The sequence below is a fragment of the Triturus cristatus genome, chromosome 2_1, assembly GCF_964204655.1.
Source record: "Triturus cristatus chromosome 2_1, aTriCri1.1, whole genome shotgun sequence".
NCBI classification, from domain to species: domain Eukaryota; kingdom Metazoa; phylum Chordata; class Amphibia; order Caudata; family Salamandridae; genus Triturus; species Triturus cristatus.
The window spans coordinates 1,157,601,431-1,157,623,020 of record NC_140581.1 but is presented as its reverse complement, the minus strand read 5'-3'; the positions used below and the strand labels follow the sequence as shown (position 1 = coordinate 1,157,623,020).

At 44.8% G+C, this 21,590-nt stretch overlaps 1 protein-coding gene across 4 annotated transcripts in view; it reads right to left on the bottom strand.

Moving 5' to 3' along the window:
- Nucleotides 1–21,590, bottom strand: part of TMOD1 (tropomodulin 1) — a 497,118-nt gene that overhangs the window by 109,216 nt on the left and 366,312 nt on the right. For all 4 annotated transcript variants that reach the window (XM_085636597.1, XM_085636598.1, XM_085636599.1 and 1 more), the window contains exons 5-6: nucleotides 16,730–16,819; nucleotides 12,176–12,306 (exon numbers count right to left, since the gene is read on the bottom strand). In XM_085636597.1, the coding sequence (XP_085492723.1) occupies nucleotides 12,176–12,306; nucleotides 16,730–16,819 (221 nt within the window). The remainder of the gene's footprint in view (nucleotides 1–12,175; nucleotides 12,307–16,729; nucleotides 16,820–21,590) is intronic.

Below are 21,590 nucleotides of genomic sequence, written 5' to 3'. Positions count from 1 at the left end.
AATATAATATATATATATATATATATATGTTGTCCTTTTTGTCAGTGATTCTAGCGATGCTGAATCCAAAATGGAAACAGACTCCACTTATTTTGTGCCAGATTTCTTTATTCTTGATTGTGATGTGCTGCCATGACCCGTTTCGGCCTCGCAGGGCCTTGATCACATGGTTACTCATCATTTTCTCCCAACATTTAAAGTGCTCAGTGCGCAAAAAGGTGAAGACAGACTACTGGTCTGAACATTATTTAGACAAGCATACGCTGCATATTTAAACATTGGTCCTACACTTTCACTACCATGTGCAAATTATGCAAATAATCTGTATAAATATATTTTAATTTAGGTATACATGGTACATAATGCAAACCAATTAATTAACACATTAAAACACATCAATGTGGGTAATCTAAAAGCAGTCATAAAACATCAAGTTTCCTACTCTGCTAAGAACTCCCAACATATATATGTGTAAAAAGTGCCATAAGAATTGCTGCAATTTCATTCTACCACCGTTTAGAACCCCTAACATGATCATGTGCAAATGCTGCAACAAAAAAAATAAGGCGAATACAGCCCCTGTTGGCATCTATCCCGCTGTGCGTACTGTAAAAAATGTAAAGTGCAATGTGCCTATGTGTAAACAAAGTGCTTGCATATGAATTAATCATATGCCTAAAAAGTGCATTGTGCCTAAAATGCAATCAATTAGGGGAAGGATGATTACTCATCCACTCATATCCATAAGAAAGAAAAGAAAAAAAGGGAAAAAAATGTATTGTTCATAATACGTGGTTGGGTGGTATGGCGACCTATAGTACATGTAAAAATCCTACTGATTCTTAATCAGTCATGGAAATGTATATCTACTATTTTAATATAGGAGCAGTCCGATTAATATTTTTAGAACCAGGTATATAAATACTCCGTTGTGTTTAATCCTTGGGGACTTTTGCTATCCAGCTCCAAAATATACTTAGTTTCTAATTTGCTCAGACTAGCCTCTCTGTTGCCACCTCTTCTTTGTGGGAGAATGCAATCAATAACAAAATATTTTAAGTGGGCCAGATTTTTGTCATGGACTTCACTGAAATGGCGGGCCACCGGATAGGTTATATCTGAGTTTGTTATTGCTCGTAGGTGCTGGAGAATTTTCTTGTGGGCCGGCAGTTTCGTACTGCTCACGTACTGCAGCCCACAGGAGCACTTCAGCACGTAAACAGCAAACTCAGTTTTGCACGTAAGATGTTTGTCAATATTGTGGGGTTTGTCACTAAAAGGTGTACTGAAGGACGTTTTGCTGGTGCCGAACTTACATGCTCTGCAGGTTGTGCATATTACAAATCCCTTGCTACCTGATAGCCAACTGGTACCAGTTTTAATTTCGGGACTGCTGCTGACCAGAAAATCGCTAGTGCTGGGAGCTTTTCTGTACATGATCAGAGGGGACTGAGCCAAAGTATCACCTAAGACTGGATCATTGCGGACAAGGTGCCAATTATTTTTGATAATCCTAACAAGACTATCTTTCTGTTTATTAAACGTCATGATATGTCTGGGATTGCCTGCCACTTGTCCTGCAATTTGTGTTTGTTTGGCCTTGGTACAAGAAGGTTTGAAAAGTGGATCTTCCCTGGGTATCATTCTAGTGCGGTAGATGGCTTTATCAATATTTGCACTAGTGTAGCCTCTGGCTAGGAACCTGACCTTTCACTCCTGCTGGGCTTCTATGAGGTCATGTTCCTTTCTGCAGATCCTGCGTATCCGCAGCATTTCACCATAGGGAATGCTGTATATGGTGTGTTTTTGATGGAAGCTGGTTGAGTGTAAAATGGTGTTACCTGCTGTTGATTTACGGTGTAACTTGGTATTTAAGTTACCCTCACTTATGTAGAACTCAACATCCAAAAAACAAACAGATTTCGCAATGATAGTGTGTGTAAGGTGCAGGTTTATATTGTTGTCATTGAGTTTCAAGACAAAGTCTTCTGCTTCACGTGAGTCACCCCAATAGATTATAAATAAGTCGTCAATATAACGTACCCATTTAATAAAATGATTGGCTTTGAAATGAGCATATACAGTGGCTACAATTTTCTCTTCCCACCACCCCATATGAAAGCAGGCGTAGCTAGGAGAAAAGCTAGCCCCCATAGCTACGCCTCTGTTCTGATGGTACACCTGTTGTTGAAACAGAAAATAATTACTTTCCAAACAAAATCTTGTGAGGTCAACAATCATTTTGTTGTGCATATGTAGTTCTAATGGCCTGGTGCCCAAGAAGTTTTCTAATGCTCTTAGGCCATCACTATGATTGATGGAAGTATATAAGTTTGATACATCCATTCTTAACAATAGGTAATCATCACGTCATTGCACCTCCTGTATTTGTCTCAAGAAATCTGTTGTGTCCTGTACGTATGACGGCAACATTTTTACTAGGTCTTGCAAAAAAGAGTCAATATACCTCAACACATTCTCCAGTAGGCTTTGTTTAGCCGATATTATAGGCCTTCCTGGAGATTTCAACTTGTCCTTATGTATTTTTGGTATGAAATATATAACAGGTAGCATGGGGTAGTTTTTTTTCAAAAACCTTTATTCCTCCTGATTGATCATACCCAAACTTTTCCAAGCCAAAAGTTTAGAAAATAAATCGTTTTGTGTTGTTGTAACGATTTGTTTGTTTGCCAGTTTATAACAGCTCCTGTCCCCAAATTGTTTAATGGCTTCTTCCAGATATTGCTGTTTTGGCCAAAGGACAACGTTGCCCACTTTATTGGAATTTCGAACCACTACTGTGTCATTCTTTTGAAGTTTTTGAATCAGTTGTTTATATTTAGAGTGATGTGTGCTCAATTTTTTGCTATTTAGCTGACTCTTGCCATATAATGTCTTGATTTCTTTAGTGACTTGTTCGTTAAAAATGTCAATATTGTCTCTGGGCATGATAGGTACAAAAGTTGACTTCTGTTTAAAACCTGATTGTATTGTGGCCATGATGTTTGTTTGTTGCCCCTCCATAAATGTCTGTGTCGACTCAAGCTGTTCTTGGCTTTCTGTATCACGTTCAAGGGCTTGAAGGTTACGAAGCAAAGTAATATCAGAAGCAGCTAGTTAAATGACGTTGCTTGGTGACGCTCTATTTGACGTAATTTCAACTTGTTTGTTCTGCTTTAGGAGATTTTGTAGTTTTAGCATGCATATATACTTGTAAATATCCACTTGTGTTTGTGGGTAGACAAAGTTGTGTTCAGGACAATATGACAGTCCGAATGCCAGTAATTGTTGTTCAGCCTGGGTCAGGACTACAGTGGATAGATTGACAATTGTATTTGCGTTTATTGATGGTTGTATTATTTGTGTTGCCAATTTCTGTTTGTTGGTCTCTTGTTCCCTCGTGTTTTGGAGCCTTCGCCGCCTTCTCTCATGGCATCTTGCATTTCTCCTTTGTTTTGTCTGGATTGTTTATTCCTGGGGCGCAACGTCTGATGCCTCTGTTCTCGTAAAAAAAATGAGTATATATATATATATATATATATATATATATATATATATATATATACACATACATATCCTGAGGAACCACTGCACAGCGGCTATGTTGTTTCAACAAAATGGAGCACGGAGAGCTCAAGGCGACACGTTTCGGCTTCGCTAAAGCCTTTGTCAATCGAATTGGCACCCAAACTGAGTGAGTATATATAACACTTTCCCCACAGGTGCAGGGTAGACATAGAAAAAATACTCACGTGTAACAGAAATGCAATGATGTTGCTCTGTTTGTAAAGTGTAACTGTTTTCTAGGTATACACAATGGCATCATTAAAACAGAATCAACATTTGCACCATTTACAATATCTGGACAATACATGAAATAACTAAATATCTGCAAGTTAGAATCTATTGTGAAACAACCTGCCTCTCTCCGTGTCATATACTTGTCAATTTCACCTGCCCAAATGGGAGCATTTAAAAAATATGCACACAGGGCCACCAATCGCTCAGAAACTTGTGCCTAAAAACATCAGGTAAATAAACGTGCTGCAAAATGTCACTGCATTGTTATCGCAAGACTACCCCTTAAAATCTGGCATTTTCAGAAGAGCTGGGTCACAGGTTAATTGTTATACGATCTGTGTTCTATGCCGTGAGAGCAGAGATAATTAATGCACAATTATTTTCGCATGGACCAAATTGATGTCCTCTGGAGGCATTGGGGCATAGTAATAAGCAACAGCACAACGAGGCCAAAATAAACACACATTGCGATATTTCAACATGAATACTGGCCAGCAGGTGCGCGCTTATGTCCCCACAACACTACAACTCCCATAAGGCAACTCGGCAGACTGATAAGTTACAGAAGGAGAGAGATTTTCGCATTAGTAAATTTACAATAAAAACATTAATATAATGTATAATGAATATTTTTCAACTATGTTACACTATATATGTATCTATGTATATACATTACCTACTGGCGGTCGCCACTAGGTAGTTATAGTTAGGACCTAGTTTCCATAGGAAAATAGTCTTTTGTTTTCCCAATATCTTTGGCACCGGTTGACGAATCTTTGCAAAAGTTTCTAAACTATCGGGGCGCTACGGTCAGCTCCTGTCTTGAAAGTTTCAGGGTGATTCATCAAGCGGGGGCCAAGAAAAAACGGGGGTCCAAAAACGTGTTTTCTCCATGTTATTTTCCGTAGGAAACTTTAGACACGGCTACAGCGCGAACTGCTGAACGGAATTACACCAAATTTTGCAAAAAGGTAGTTCTTGGTTCAGAAAGAGTCCTTTTTGTTAAATAGTGTAAATCTGTTCAGTAGTTCCTGAGAAATTAAAAAAATAGAGGTTGTAAAATCCATTTCCCATAGGAAACTTTAGCCAAGGCTACAGCCGAACTGCTGAACGGAACGGAATTATACCAAATTTGGGAAAAAGGTAGTGCTTGGTTCAGAAAGCGTCCTTATTCAGGTCTCTTCTACGCAGCACGCATGCGCTGCATAGGAGGAGACCTCTTGGAATCAATTCACTTTTTAGGCCAAAAACGTGCACGCATTGCATTGCTTTCAATGGCAATGCGTGCAGGGACCTTCAGGATTCAAGGGGACTTAATAGGGATGTCATAGTTAGAAATTAGCATTTAAAAAACCATTGAAATTCACTGAAAAAACCCTAGGTTTCAGGTATGTTATAGTTACAAATTAGTATTTAAGAAACCTTAGAAATTCACTGAAAAAACATAGGTTTCAGGGACGTTATAGTTAGCGGGACATTTTACTCTTACAAACCATAGAAATTCCACCGTTATACTTAGTTCAGCTAACTATAACTCGCGCACCTGCAATGCACTGCTCATGACGTCACATATTACACCATTCATGACATGAAATGTCCAGCTAACTAGAACGTATATATATATATATATATATATATATATATAGATCTGCACTCAGGAGTCTTAAATTCAGGTTGCTTTATTTCTTATGCAGAGCCAGGTGAAGGCAGACTGGCTTTGCATAAGAAATAAAGGAACCTGAATTTATCTTTGACATCTAAGTGGGAAGGGGGTTCGTGTGATGGATGTCCTGTATGTGGTACAGACAAGGAAACTATTGGACACTTTTTATTTGTCTGCAAGTTTTACGCGGTCCCAAGGCGTAACTGGTTGTCTCCGATGTGTAAAAATCTAGGAACAACCAGTGGCATAGTGGCCCTGCGTATAATACGTACTAATACTTTGCCATGGATTACAGTAGCCACTGCAAAATATTTAGGCTGGGCGTGGACAATCAGACAGAGATTGCTAGCCGTTTGACTACTCTCATGATTTAGGAGAGACTGCTAGTCCTTTGACTATTCTCTCTTATGTTTTATGTTTTAAAAAAATACTTTTTAACTCTTTACCGCCTAAGAAAAACATGTTATAGGGTCATGTATAAGATATGTGTATGCTTTGTATCTATCGACCTTAATTTAATTCCTTTTTAATCATGTATGAAATTGTTATTGTAAAATGTTTTTTGCTTTTATGAATAATATTCGAATAAAGCATACTTTGACGTGAATTTAAGACTCCTGAGTGCAGCGTACGTGTTTGGCAAATAATAATCCTAGGCCATTGGTTTGGCCTCATATTTAAACCCACTGTTGAGTGTGTCGTACTGGAACCACATTGTTATATATATCCAACCAAAATTTCTTCTTGCCATTCTCGTTGTAATGAAAGAACTAAGCAGCACCACAGGGCTCAATTCATAATTTATTTCAGCATTTCTGCAGTATTTACAGAGGTAGTCTACGCGTTTCAGCGTTAGCCTTCCACAGGACCATAGAGTATTACCCTTTGTTTATCCCTATGGTAATTTTATCCTTCCTCCAAAATCTGAATATGGTTTTGCTGTATTTTTTCCAAGATCTAGTTTCTCACAAGAAGGCCTTTTTCGCTGCTTGGATGTTCACAGAACAAATACATTCTGATTTAAGAAGGTGGGAACAATGCTTAAATCATTTGGACTAGCATATACGAGTCTCCAGTTATTCATTTCCTCAAGGAGAGGAGTAAAAATGGTCATTGACCTGGAATCTCTTACCCCATATGGTTTAGTGAAGGTCACCAAGAGAGGTGGTGCCATCTCAGGCTGCGGAGTAGATATATGTTGGTTCTGTGGTGGCCCCTGCACATTCTCTTGGTTCACTATCACATGCAAGATCTTTGGGGCACGGTTTACCATTTTCCTTTCTTTCCTCTATGTCACATTGCTAAATTGGCCCATTAAATTCACTGGCGACACACACTCGTTATGGCTCAAGTGTTTTTTTCTTTGTTGAGCATGTTGCATCCTATGACTTGTTTTGCTATTTCCTCATATTGATAAGGGTTGTAACAAGGAAGAACGGGGAAAGGGTACCATTTCCTTTACTTACTGCTAATTCTCACTAATGCTGCTAATTCTTCATTCTACTCCAGCCCTCTCTTCCTCGTTACTGTACTTATGTCCCACCCCTAGTGCCACCAGGGGGGCAAACTCATTTAGACAGCTATTGTAGTAAGCACAAAGTGGAAGTGGTGTTTCACTTGCTTAGACTATCCTCAGGGTAAGGGACTGAAAATTGTGTTAAAGGAGAAGAGTTGTCTATCCGAGATAAAGATGTAGCTTATATTAGTAAGTACTGGGAAAATGAAGAGGTGAATCTACTCAATGATGTTTCTTCCAGTTTGGAAGAAGCACATCTGAAAACTATGTTAAATAGGAACAAATTACTTGATTCTAATTCATAATTAGGCGAACCTATTTGAGCGATTTGCATTGCCTTTCCTGGGTCAGTTATTGAATGATCACATTTTGCCCGTGCAAATGGGGTCTCATTTTTATTCAATAAATAATTTCCATCCATTCGAAGCTTAAGTATGTGTAGTGTATGTACATGCAGTATAAATTACACATGTAGATCTTTTGTGAATATCCCCCATTTTGCAGAGGTAGAATCTTTAAGATTTTGTAAGGGGGCAATATATTTGCAAGCATAAAAACATTGTACATAAGGTCCTTAGTCTTACAATTATTTTGAGCATTTCCAGCTTCATTGTGAAAATACATTTGCACTGTCAGATTTAAGGCATGGTCTATCTCTCAATCGATTTCCAAGACAGACCATTTTTGACAGGCATTGTGCCTTCTTTTTAGCATAAATATGTAAGCATTACAAACAAATTCCTAGTTCTGTAGTGACTGTCCCATCAAGACACTCAGAGAAAGAGCATTATAAGGACATGTTCGTAATTCATTGGAGGATGAGTTTCAAAGTGCTGAAACACTAAACTGTTTTATACCCATTAATGTTATTTTTATAAACATTTATTTAACATTTTATGTAGTAGAACAATACAGTCACCCGTACAGTCATCCGTGGCAATCAGGTGGCATATCATAGATTGAGCATAACAGTCAGTAGAACAACACTACAGGCATGAAGCAAAGCCACCAGCAGTCCTCTTGGCTCAACCTAGATGGAAAAAACAATTCAATGTGTTGAAGCTCAACAATCACATTATCAGGTGGGAACATACCACTCAACACCAGTTGTGGCTCCTCTGCTAAGGCGGAGGAGCATCGACCCATTGCTCACTGAGCAGTTCAAAACGGAAAAATAAAATTATAATAACTCAACGTCATTATCATTTTATGTAACCATACTGGCTCAGTTGGCTGGGGGGTGCGGATGGACTGAAGAGAGCTGTGGGAGAAGTGGTAGGCACTTCCTAAGTGCGCATTACATTTTGGCAGGCCGTCTCGGGCCGGCCAAACAGTTGTGCGCACTTTGCATGTTCTCCACCCAGGCTGCATTACAGCCTAGGTGGTGAACATGCACAGCCTCCTAGACCCTCTCTGAGCACTGAACCACGGTGCTCAGATGAATCACAATGCTGCTGCAAGACAGTGTTGTGATTGGTCAGGGGAGTCTGGGAGGCCGGCTAGCTGCATCCAGGTAAGTGTTTTTTTAATCCCCCCCAACCCCCCACGCCCATCCGGTAGCAGCCACTACTGCTCAACACCCCATCTCGTACATAAGTTTGTGTCCCATAGAAGGAATCACCTCAAGTTCAGACCGTCTTTTGCTCAGCCAACCCCGACTTTCAGAGTAGGTACGAAAAGGCTCCAAAATGTCTTTGGTATTACTTGAATAGGTTTCATCATTGCATAGCATTCTGCAGAGTCATTGCAAAGGGATGTATCTCATATTGAGTCTTTAGTAGAAATAGGAGGGGGGGCCTACAGCCAGGACATGACAACCCTACGTTTAGCCAGAAGTAGCAGTACGGCAGTCCGTCTCCACAGAGGCTTCGGTACATCCACCATACAGCCCAGCAAACCCACCATTGGAGAGAGGTGCAGAAGGTGTCTTGTAATGTCCAAAAGTAGATTGCCAACCTTCTGCCAGAATGCAAATATACTTGGGCATTGCCAGGCCAGATGAAGAAGCCCAGCCAGGCTGGAAAAGCATCTCCGACAATTAGTATTTATGGCTATATCAAGTTTACCGCATAATCTCTGGGGAGTAGTACAAATTATTCATTTAAAATGTCGAAGCTTATGTCTGTAATTCAGTGATCCAATTTTTACTTGGGAGCAACAGAACATCTAGGTTCTCTCAGGTATCCCTTGTCCAAAGTCCTTTTCCCACGGTCGCATAGCTGGTAGGTTAGCAACGTCAATCGTATTAGAGAACTGCCTGTAAAGTTTGGATACACATCCAGCAGAGGAGCACGAGCTAATGACATGTGTCAGTGGGGGGGAACTCGGGAGGAGCAAGTGGAAAAGTAGGAAGGGACACTCTTGCTGTCTGCTTGTGTTGGAAAAAACTCAGGGGTTAATTTATGAGCTTTGTGATGCACTGTAGTGCAGCAAGTCACCTTGCTGCACTGCGTGACTGGGAAAGGGCAGGTATGTGCCATATTTCATGGAATATCAAGCATTCCTGTCCTTTCCCATGCGCTGGCACACAATGGGCTGCCTAGCGCCATCGCAGGCACTCTTGCACCATGGTGCAAGAGTGTCTACATTGCATGCAGGATTGTTTTTGTGCAGGTCTGTTTGGTTCTGGACCACGCTGCCACTGTGCGTTATGGGTAGGGTGGCTCTAAGCAAAATGGCCCTCTATCCCTGCTGCCTTTATTCAAATTAATTTAAAACAGCATTTATTGAGCGCATAGCTACCCGAAGGCATCCCAACGCTGGCAGCAAGACAGAGAGGAGCTAAGTCGTTTAAAGAGGGGCATTTTGGAACAGGGAAGTGACGAGACTCTGACCGAAGATGTACAGGAAGAGTATTCAAGAGTATGACTATGTTGTACGTGAAGGACTTTCCTCCACATCTCACCCTTTTAACTTTGGGGATTATGGCTAGATTTAAATTAGCTGAGTTTATGGGGGGTAGAAGGTGGTGAGAGAATCATTTGTTGATGGGCCCTTAACCCATAAGGTTTTATGGGCTATGCACGGAGAGTTCAACTTTATTCTATCTGAGATTGGAAGCCAATGTAAGGTCTTCAAAGCTGGCTTAGTCGACTGAGTTTGAGGCGTACCAAGCAGTAGCCGAGCAGCACAGTTCTGAACGACTTGGCGTTTCCTTATCGTTGAGTTAGGAGCTCTCAAATAAAGGGAGTTTCCATAGTCCAAACAAGAGAGGACCAAGGCCTGGACCATGATTCTTCTTGCTGTCATGAGAAGGAGGTGTAGGTCTTTCCGCAGGAGTCTGAGAATGCAATAGCAGGCCCAAGCCAGCATCACTGCTTGGTGGTCGAATTTAAAGGATTTGTCCAGACAAACAACTAGGCGTTTGATTTTAGTATTTGGAGTAGGAGCAGGGCCAAGGCAAGTTGGCCAAGCTAGTTGAGGATCCATACTCAGAGAGTTGTCCAGGAGCATTAGCTCTGTTTTTCCTCTATTAAGTTTACAACAGAAGTGGTCCATCCATGATGCCACTTTCTATAAGCAAGCTTCCAGGTCGGATGGAGTGCTCTGGTGGTGGTTGAGAGCAACCACCAACTGTGTTTCATCAGCATATCTGATGATTTTGATCCCTTATGGCAAAATAATGTCTGCGAGCCGTTACATGTATATATTGAATGATATGGGGCTCAGGGATGAGCCCTGAGGCACTCCGCAGCTGAGCGATAGGCTCTTAGATACTGAATCTCCTGCACATTCCTGGAATGATCTACCATCTAAGTAAGACTTAAGCCAGGTAATAGCACCACCAGAAAGTCCGACCATGCTAAATCTGTTTAAAATAATATCAAAATTGACAATGTTGAATGCAGAGCTTAGATCGAGGAGGATGATGGTTGCTGCTCCTCCTAGATCAATAATTCTCTTGTATTCTTCAGCCATGGGCAGCAGAGCAGTTTCTGTTCCATGTTGAGGATGGAACCCAGTCTGTGAGTAGTGCAGGAGTTAGTGAGTTTCTAAGAAATCGGAGAGGATCCTGTTCACATACTTCTCTAGGATCTTCCAGATTCTAGGGGGCAAGGAGATAGGGTGGTAGTTACCTAGGACATCAGGGTTTAGGCTAGGCTTTTTAAGCAGAGCCTTCGCCATGGCATGCTTCCAGGGGGCTGAGACTAAGCCAGAAGAAATAGATAGGTTCATCACCTCTAATATAAGTGGAAACACTACTTCTTTGACTTTGCGTAGGAAGTGTGGGGATGCTGGGTCGAGAGGAGAGCTAGATTTCATTTGGAAACACATTTCCGACAGAGTATCCAAATTCATGGCGGGAAATTCCTCCAGTGAATGCTCAGTGGTGAGAGGGGACTTCTCTATAACTAGAGGGTCAGTGGGGCATGTGGAGCCAGAAAAAGCATTATAGATGTCTTGAATTTTTCCGCTGAAGAATTATGCAAGTTCATTGCAGCAGGCAGACGAGACAATTTGTTGTGTGTCTGAGGGTGGAAGCTCTAGGAGGTTCTTTGCAATGCAGAAGATTTCCCGAGGAGTGTTAGTTGCTGAGTTAAGTTTTCCTTTATAGTAAAGTGCTTGTGCTTTCTTTGTTTCCAACATGTGTTTCGCAATGTTTATCAAATTGGATCCCTTGAACATTGAACAATATTTTTATACACTACAGAGCTGGAATAAGAAAGCCAGCAATCAGGATGAAACTCGGTCTGGTCATGGCTGCCCAGGCAGAGGAAAATGGCAGCCGCCAGTCTAATTGCACCCAGCTCCTGGGTCACCTGAGGACCCCCACTCTCCTGACCGCACCGACAACAGCAAGCGGCAGCCAAGAAGGCCGGAGTCGCACAGCTGGGGTGCAGCTACCCGCCAAGACCATCAGGGCAGCCACCATGACGCACCGGGCTCATAACCTGGAGATGGCCCAGGCTGCCAGGCTCCATAGCACATCTTCCGTCCCTGAGTTGCGACATCCGGGGCTCGCTCCCATCCAACTGAGGGAGTGGACACCGCTGGAAAGCAGATATATCTGCTATTGCTGCGTTCTCATTGTGAGACTTTTAAGGTCAATAGCGGCAATTTGGGCAGGGGCAAGAGGCTTATGCAGCAATCCTGGCTTGTGGTCGTCCACCCACCTCACCGAGGTCATCTTTAAGTTACATTTTCCTACGTGTGTTGTTCTGTTCATTCATCATACTCATTCAAAAATAAATTACCTTGATATTATTGAGATTGACTTCCTCGAGGTCAGGCTCATTGTTCTTTACTTGTTCGAGTGTTTCATCTACGTCTGTGGAATTCGGTTCTTCGTCAGGAACATGTTTATATTGAGTAGGCTTAATAACACCTGCAAGACAAGAACAGGTGTGCACAAGTGCACAATATATGACAGTACTTAAAGACATTAGCTTAAGCAGCAAGCGTTTCATATGTCACATCCTAGAGTTTTTGTGTGTAATGTATTTGACTACTACACTCCAAACCTTTAGAATGACACTCAATCAATCAATCAATCAGGTGGTTTATTTAGCATGCTACTCACCCGTGAGGGTCTCAAGGCGCTGGGGGGGGCGGCTCCGGATCACTTGAAGAGCCAGGTCTTGAGGACCTTCCTGAACATGTGCAGGGTCGGGGAGCGTCTGATGTTCACAGGGAGCTTGTTCCAGGTTTTGGCTGAGATGTATGAGAAAGCTCTCCCGCCGGTTCTGTTTCTGCGGATGCGGGGGACCTCTGCCAGGGTGAGGTCGGCGGAGCGGAGGTTCCTCTTGGGTACGTGGAAGGATACTCTCTCGTTGAGGTATTTGGGTCCGATGTTGTGGAGGGATTTGTAGGCGTGGGGGAGGAGTTTGAAGGTGACCCTCTTCTTGATGGGGAGCCAGTGGAGGCCTTGTAGGTGTTGGGTCATGTGTACATAGCGTGGTGTCCCGAGGACGAGTCTGGCTGCGGCGTTCTGGATGGTCTGGAGTCTGTGCAGAAGAGTTTTGTTGATTTCGGAATAGAGAATGTTGCCGTAGTCCAGTCTGCTGGTGATGAGTGCGTGGGTGACAGTCCTTCTGCAGTCGGGGGGGGGATCCATTTGAAAGTCTTAAGGAGGGTGAAAAGGCAGTTGAAACTAGTGGAGGCGACGGTGTTGATCTGGCGGTTCATGGAGAGGGAGGAGTCAAAGCTGATGCCGAGGTTCTGAGCGTGGTCTGTGGGGGTGGGTGGGCTCCCGAGGGTGGAGGGCCACCAGGTGTTGTCCCAGGCGGAGGTGCAGGGCCCGAGGATGAGGACCTCGGTCTTCTCTGAGTTTAGCTTCAGGCAGCTGTCCTTCATCCAGGCTACCACGTTCTTCATACCTTCCTGGAAACAAAGTCTGGTGTCTTCGGGATTCTTCGTAAGCGAGAGGATGAGCTGGGTGTCGTCGGCGTAGGATATGATGCTGAGCCAATGCTGTCTGACCTTGGCGGCGAGGGGGGCACTGTAGATGTTGAAGAGCATGGGGCTGAGTGATGATCCCTGGGGTACTCCGTAGTTCATTTCCGTGGGTTTGGAGAGGAAGGGGGAGTTGGATCCAGTCGAAGGCGGCTCCTTGTATTCCCGCGTCGTACAGTCTGGCTGCGAGAGTGCGATGTGAAACGTGTCCAAGGCTGCGGTAAGGTCTAGAAGGATGAGGGCCGTGGTGTGTCCCTGGTCGAGTAGCATGCGGATGTCATCAGTGGCGGCGAGGAGGGCGGTCTCGGCGCTGTGGTTGCTGCGGAATCCTGACTGGTAGGCGTTACGGATGGCGTTCTCTTCTATGAAGGCAGTCAGCTGTGCGTTTACGAGTCTCTCAGTGACTTTGGCCTCAAAAAAGAGGAGAGAGATGGGCCGGTAGTTTTTCAGGTCTGTTGGGTCGGCCGATGGTTTCTTGAGGAGGGGTTGAACCTCCGCTCGTTTCCAGTCGTCTGGGCAGATGCCTGATCTGAGGAAGGCGTTGATGGTGCGTCCTAGTTCGGGTGCAATGACAGCGGAGGCCCTGTGGAAGATGTGTGGCGAGCAGGGGTCCGTTGGGGCTCCTGAGTGGGTTTTCTTCATGGTTGCTATGATGAGTTTGACGGTAGCGGGTTCCCAGGACATGATGGTCGGCTTATCGGCGGCGGTGGGTAGGGGGGTGGTGATCGTCATTGGTTCGCTGAAGTTGTCGTAGAGGGCCTTGATTTTCAGATGGAAGTAGGAGCTGAACTTGTCGCAGAGTTCCTGGGAAGGTGTGATGTCTGTGGCTTCGCAGGTGAGTTTTGCGAACTGCTGTATGACGTTGAACAGTTCCTTGGCATTGGATGCGTTGGTCTGGACTTATGAAGGTCCGTTTGGTGTCTCTTATGCGCTGGTGGAATTCCTTCAGGGCACTCTTGTTGTCGTTCCGTGCTTCCGTGGTTTTCAGGTTTCGCCAGGTTTTCTCTAGGCGTCTGCAGGAGCGTCTGGCTTCTTGAAGTTCTGTGGTGAACCAGGCGGCTTTCAGCGGGCGTTGTTTGGTGGGGGGGGACAGAGGGGTGCAAGCTTGTCGGCGCAGCGGGAGACCCAGCGGTGAAATTCTCTGGCAGTGTTGGTCTCGGTCGCGGCGATGGGGGGGTATTGACACACTCACAGTATGTTTTTAAATGCGATGGGCAGTTCCACTGCAAAAACTTGTGGAGACTCGGAGAGATTCTATTTTTTCATTTTGGAACTTTCTTCAACTACAAGTTGGGTCAAAGTTGACAGAGGTTCAGTTGAATGGCCGAAAGCTGTTTGGACACATTTTGATCGAAGCTGAAATTAATTTTATTTTGTGGGAGTACCCGACAGTGCTGCCTAGTATGACCTCAGTGTGTCGCTGGCCCTGTGGTTTTCACAGAGTGGGGCCTTTACTCTCTTGGTATAGCAAGGGAGCGTCGATCTCAGTCCTTTCTTTTAGTGTGCAAAATCCTGTATTCAGGTACTTATTCTATACAATACAATACGTGTTTGTAACTCAATATCCATCTCACTTCAACAGTCTCTAATTTTGTGCACCAGTTGGCCTTGGTACATTTCTAAGCGTAATGAGTGTCAGTTAATAGTGAAGTGCAATACACGTAAGTAACAATATAACACAAATAAAAATCACGAGTAAATAATGTACGCACAGTCATTAGTATTTTAAACAAATACGTTGCTTAATAAATATATGCATACTTCCCCATAACTTCCTAAGTGGATACATAATTACTGCATTCCTAAAGAGTTGTTGAAAAATAATCGATATTCCCCTGCTAATACTTGCAATTGCTTAAATAAATAATGTATTCAGTTTAGTCTCAGACTAAATAAAGACAAGTTCATTCTGTTTCTCACCAAGACATTTTAGTAGCTTTTTGCACCAGAGATGTCCGTGCAGAAAGCATCGAGGATGGAAATGTTTTCATGTGTAGTGCTTAAATTGAGCGGTGGTTGCATGTCGGGCCCGCTGGCACAATTTTTGGGAGACCGGGAACTATTTTTAATCGCTAGATTTGACCGAGAGCAAGAGAAACAAACACAGCAATCCGGGAAAGGAGGTGGAAGAGTAAGACGGAAAAATGGTAACTAAACAAGTAAGCGGGGATAAAAAAAGCCTGCAAGAGTGAGCTAAAGAGAGGTGAAATCGAGACTATGCAGCTTAGGGGCTCGATTCACAAAGGTAAACGTAGACCTGAAGTCTACGTTTAGACCTGAACTGTAAACTTACACTTCAGGTCTAAAGTTGGACTTTAGGTCTAAACTTAAACTTCACGGGCAGTATTACAGATGACTGACTGCGCCGGCGCTAATTGTAGCTGTGCACCAGAGTATGTTTGTGTTTATGTGCGTTTGCGTCTGTGCACTAATACAATATGCACACAGACGCAAACGCACATAAACACAGAGTTCAAAGTCTGCGCCAAGATCACGGTGCATTACAGACCGATTCTCTGTAATGCCATCGGGCGCATAGTCTAGCGCACAGCGACAATTAGCGCCGGAGCAGTCATCTGTAATACATCCCCTGGTCTAAACTTAGACTTCAGGTCTAAACGTAGACTTTTTCAGGTCTAAACCTAGACTGCAGGTCTAAAGTTACACTTTAGGGCTAAACGTAGTCTTCAGGTCTAAATTTAGACTTGAAGTCTAAGGTATACCTTTGAGAATTGGGTTCTTGGTATCCAGCACCTGAACATTTGACACCAGTGTGATTTTGGGCCCCGGCACATATTCTTTCACAATTTAAACACTCCATTCATCAGTTGTAATCCCAATGGAGCCAGTAATTCGCCTTATTGGCTGCATCAAGATTGCAAGCCCACCTTTAATCAGATCACACAATGTCATTTCCTAGGACCCAAGATGATAAGAACCCGTCTGTCTAATAGGAAGAGTCTTTATGTAATCAAACTGCTTTAAATATCCAAGACTGGCTAATATTACATTTGTGAGAGAGTCACCAGTGAAAATGAGGTTAACGAATTACACCTAAAGCACTTAAAAAAATTATATTCTTGGTCTGCTACTTGTGAGCCTAATAAGCAAGTAATACTAATTCCAAAGAGTGATTAGTTTAGCACGAAAACACAAGCATACCTCACAAAACCAGCTTCAATTTCTGGTGAGACTTATTTTCAGAGGGTTTAGCATTCAAGTCAGTTTTTGAACACTGTAATTTGTCTACTCTAAGGTCAAGTCATACATAAGGTGCATCGTCACTGTTTACTCTTACAGAATAACTAAAAACAAATATCGTTAGTCACGTAAAGGTGACTATTTTTAGTACTCACTGTGTAGACCTTCTTTGTTGACTATAGTGCTGCTTGCCAGAGCCTCGTAATACTGTTGGTTGCTCATCAAGGTATGCATGCCAAGAATAGCTTGGGACAGAGAAAGAAGAGGGTTAGGGCAGAGTTAGGAGAAATGTAACTACTACCACAGAAAAGATAGCCTTTGAAAACAAAACGTACATGTAGAGTAGGCTATTGAAAACCAGCAGCGGCTCCTCTTAGGCATGGGGGCTCCGCCCTCTTTATTTTTTGCCCATTTACAAATTCAGATTTGTCACTGCAGGCTTACAAATGCACTGAATGTGCATGTACAAATTTGCCTTACACCTGCAAAAAACATTTGCCGTGCTGACAATCTCACAGCTCTGAAGTCTGTGGGATCATCAGCCCAGCAAAACCATAGCTTTGGGGCAAAACTTCACCCCAAGAAAGTGGTGCTAAAGTAAGCCCCGGGCGCAGAAGCGTGAAGCCCTGCAGCGCCAGGTGCTACACGTCTATCAGGGACTGGAGAGCGATCTTACTGTAATGACGTGAGCCCTGGGCCCACACACTATGGGAATATAAGGTACACCGACACATAGGTATGGTACTGGCAAATGGCTCATGGCATGCACGCCTGGCCTCTTATTGGCAGGGTCACCTGGCCGGTGATGCCTGTGATAGATGGGTGTGGGGTTAGTGTGGAAGCCAGCCCTCAGAGAGTGGCTGGTGGCACAGTCCTTGGCAAACACTAGCCCGAGTGCAGCAGGACTGTGCATCTCTTCTAAACTTTATTGGAAAAAAACAAAATAGTCCAACCTGTGGAAAACAGTGAACAACACAACAAAACACCATTGAATCTCTTCAGGCAGTCCGTAGGACGTGATGAGTGGACAGGTGAAGCTGGAAGCATCTGGCCTCACAGCATGCATCCAGAGTTTAACCAGATGACCCTGGGACCGAAATGCGGTGTGGATAGAGTCCGGATCTCGCAATCACATGTCTGTGGGGTTACAGTTCACCTGGGTGATGTTGTTCGGTCCCGCCTTGTCTCACTGTGTAAGAGTCTATTTACATAGTGCACTTTGGGGGTGCATCTAGAATGTTGAAGGACTGTGCCTCAGAGGTTTCTTTAGAGGTGCCCTGGCTTCATGAAAGGCAAACCCGCCAAGACGGGGACGACAGTGCAGTAGTAGGACGTCTCCCTCTGAGGCCTCGGTGCCTCCCGGTACCTGTCCTTGGAGCAGCTTCAGACTCATCTCTCATGCCGGGACCCCTCACATAGGACTTCCGTTGAGACCCTTGCCCCTTGGCTACCAGGGGACTGTGTGGGCAGTGCAGGGCCTCACTTAGGCTAAGCGAAGGAGTTGCTGTGGAACTCCCAATAGAGCCACATCCGCATCACTAGTGCAATCCCAAGGGTAGGAGATGCAATAGTTGGGTGAGCTCTCCTCTGCAGGACTCAGGTGTACATGGGGTCTAACAGATGGTCTCTGGGTGATGAGTCTCCCATGGCGCCAGGAATGCCTCATTGGTCTCCCGATGTTTTGCAGGCGTTCGGCTTCACTCTGGGGGTGCAGTGCTCCTTAGGTGGTTCTGGTGATGCACCTGGTAACGGTCACAATTTTAACATCTAACAACTTGGGCTACATGTGGTGATGTCTTGCTTGGAGTGAGGATGACTGGAGGGACTCCGTAGCCGCTTGCAGTTCTTCTACTTTGGCATGTGCAGTTGCTAGGAAGGGTGCCATCTATGTCAAGCAGCCGGTGACAGGTGGCTGGACGGTTGCACTGTGAAACATGGGGCAGATACACCATTCGCGCATGCAGGCAGCTTACATTCAGTACTCCCGCTGAGCTGCCGCCAGTGATGTCGCTGCACCCCAGTGCCTGGCTTGCATTGATGGATGCCCTCTCCGATAGTGACACAAGTCCTCGGTCTTGTCGCTCTTCTCCCTTTCTCCTGCACGCCTGTGGTCGTCGAGATCTTCTGTGTGACAGGTCTGTCACATACCTTTCTCTCCTCTTCTCCTTCACACTGTGGCATCCTGCCACTCTCTTCTCCTCTACAAATCCTTTGCAATATGGCGTCATGTCACGCTCTTCTCTACTTCTGACCAGGTTCCTCACAGTGATGTGGCGTCATGCCACATGTCGTATGCTTGCTCCACATGGACATCTCACTGGTTGTGTCTGGTTCATAGCACTGTGTCTATTCTTTGCAGTGGACCTGTCGCAGGTCTTTCCTATTGGTAGGACTTGCCTCTCCTCTCTTCACTGAATTCTCACAGTTACGGTCCCTTCCTCAGGGATCTTCTTGGTGCTCCACTTTCTCGGAGGAGGGTCATCTTCTTTTCACCTCCACTCAAGGGTGTAGTGCTTGAGCCTCGAGGCTGCACCGTTGTGGTGATTGGTCCTGTTGAAGTTCAGGCGTGCTTGGTAGGGTCGGTTACTCCATTTCACATTCGCACGGATGAGCCAATGGTGGCCATTCGTTGCTGGGGTGGCCAGCTGGTGCTACCTCTGTCATTCAACTTTACTTCTCGTTCTCAAGAGCTCCTGCCCGCGCTGTCCGATTTTTAGGTGCGGCCCTCTGTGCAGCTCTGATCTCATGATCTCGGTCTCTCACCTTACGCAGGATGCGTTCTTGTTAGCGGGTGCCCCATCATACAGTGGTGGGGCTAATAGTTTCTCTGTGGGTGCCCCTGCTGTCACCTTGCATGCCTGTTTTTCTCTCTTGCAATGGTGGCTTTTCACCACTAGGGGGCTTGCTTCACTCTCTTCTCGCTTGCGGTGGTGGCTGATAGGCGCTCGGGGTGCGTGCCTGCTCCCCATGTGGCCTCCGCTCTCTGGCCAATGCACAATCAGCCTTCTCAGGGAGTAAAGGAACTCAGGGCCTTGTGGGGGTAAGCACCGTTCTTTGCTGCTGTGCTTCTTATCTTCTTCTTTGGGCACTGCTTTCTTAGGCTTGGCTGCCCTTGGCTTCACTGTACTCTTGGCAGCTTCCTTGGCTGGGGTTGCTTTGTGCTTCTTGGGGCTATGTCTCTGCAGTGGTTCGCAGTCCTTCTCCTTCAAAAGAATAGGCAGCTCAAAGGCCTTGCCGAGACACAAATTACTCTTCTTATCCAGTGGTGGCACTGGCAGCACATGCCCCCTAGGTGGCGCTGCATCCACCTCTACTCTGAGGTCGTGGCAGCTTTCCTCAGCTGTGGGACGTGCATCACTCACTTGCTGAGAGGGGAGGCTACCCTCTGGAGTATGTGCAACTAAGCAAAGTGAGAGGGGCTTTGAGGAGCTGTTACTCATGGCCGGTGACTTTGCCATTTGCAGCAACTGTTTTTTTTTCTAATTTTAAAAACCGCCGGTATGCGAAGCCTCTCCTCCAGGCACTCAGGGCCGGTTGCGGTGAAAATACATGGCCGCTAGATGGCACTTCAGGCATTGCAGGACTACAGGGAGCTGTGGAGCGCCGAGTGAGGTCCCTCCCTCTAATCAGGGCGTTGCTCTCACAGCACAAGAGCAGCATCTTGTTTGGTCAAATTAATTCAAGGCTCCAGTTACCTGTTTCTGTGGAGGTCCATAGCAGAGGACATCGCGTTCACCAGGTAAGATCTTATTATTTTTTTTGCACTTACCCGCCCCCCTCTCCTTGTAGATGCCAGGTGCTACTGACTGCAGAGTGAGACAGCAAGCAGTGTACAGTCTGGGTGCAAAGCTTGGCACAACAGGTTAGTTTTCAGCACATTAAACACCCCCACCCACCCAACACCCCCTCCAGTGTACTTGTCTCATGAGCGAAGTAGTAAAGGACAAAACATACTGTTTTAACTAAGAGGAAACCAGTAAGCCACTCGAGCCAGGCAAACTACAAGTCCTCTCCTTACCAACGGGTGCCATGCAGTTAAATATATTTTGTTTTTATCTGTGATGTGCCTGGCAGGCATTGCAACCCGTGCGCTGTGTAGAAATGTTTTAATAACTTTTAAACAATTTGCACTTGAAATATTTTTGTTAACATTTGCACACAATGCAGCAGATCATGGATTGTGCTGTGAGTGTGCAGATTCGCTCGTTCACAGAAAATGCAGCTACCGCTCACGTAGCCTTGCTTCTGTTCCAAATCCTCTGAGTTCATGGGCTGTTTCGATTTTGTGAATTCCAAGTCAAAACGGTCGGCCAAAAAAACATGCACACTTTAAACATATGTGTATAGACAGCCCACCCTCCTCCCTGCTGCTGTCACTCCACCACACCCGCAGCGACAGTGAAGCTGCTGTGGCACCTGGACAATGTAACCCCTAGAAAAATAAATGGGCAGGCCAATACATTGATGACTCAGTGTATGAATCACGTGAGCCCGCCACTCACCACTCCTGCACCTGCCGATGCAGTGCCCGCAAGGACTGTTCGCAAGGACTGTTGTGGTGTTGGCTGGTGCACTCTTGATGCGTCTCTCATTAGGGCATTGTAGGAGGCAGACAGGTCTCTATGAATTCCCCACACTCATCGTGTGCGATTCGTTCTACTATGTCCAGTCTTACAATGAATACCTCCACTACTGGGGTCAGAATGGGTTTAGAGATTCAAAAGGTTGCACAATAAAGCACAAGTTGCTTTGGGAACAAGTGGCAGAGTTTAAAAAAGGCTTGCTGTATTTTTTAGTGCCAGTACTAGGGCTTTTAGTTCTGCCAGCTATGCCGTGCAATCTCCTAGATACTGCGTCTGAGTATTGCGAGGACAGAACTTGCTGGCCCACATACGTCCTTTTACAATCGCACATGCAGTGCTGTATTGCTGTTTACTTCCTACGGCTGGCTGAGCAGATCCGTCCGTGTAAATTATGTATTCATATTGATCTAGAAGCATTATTTCATTTGGAAGA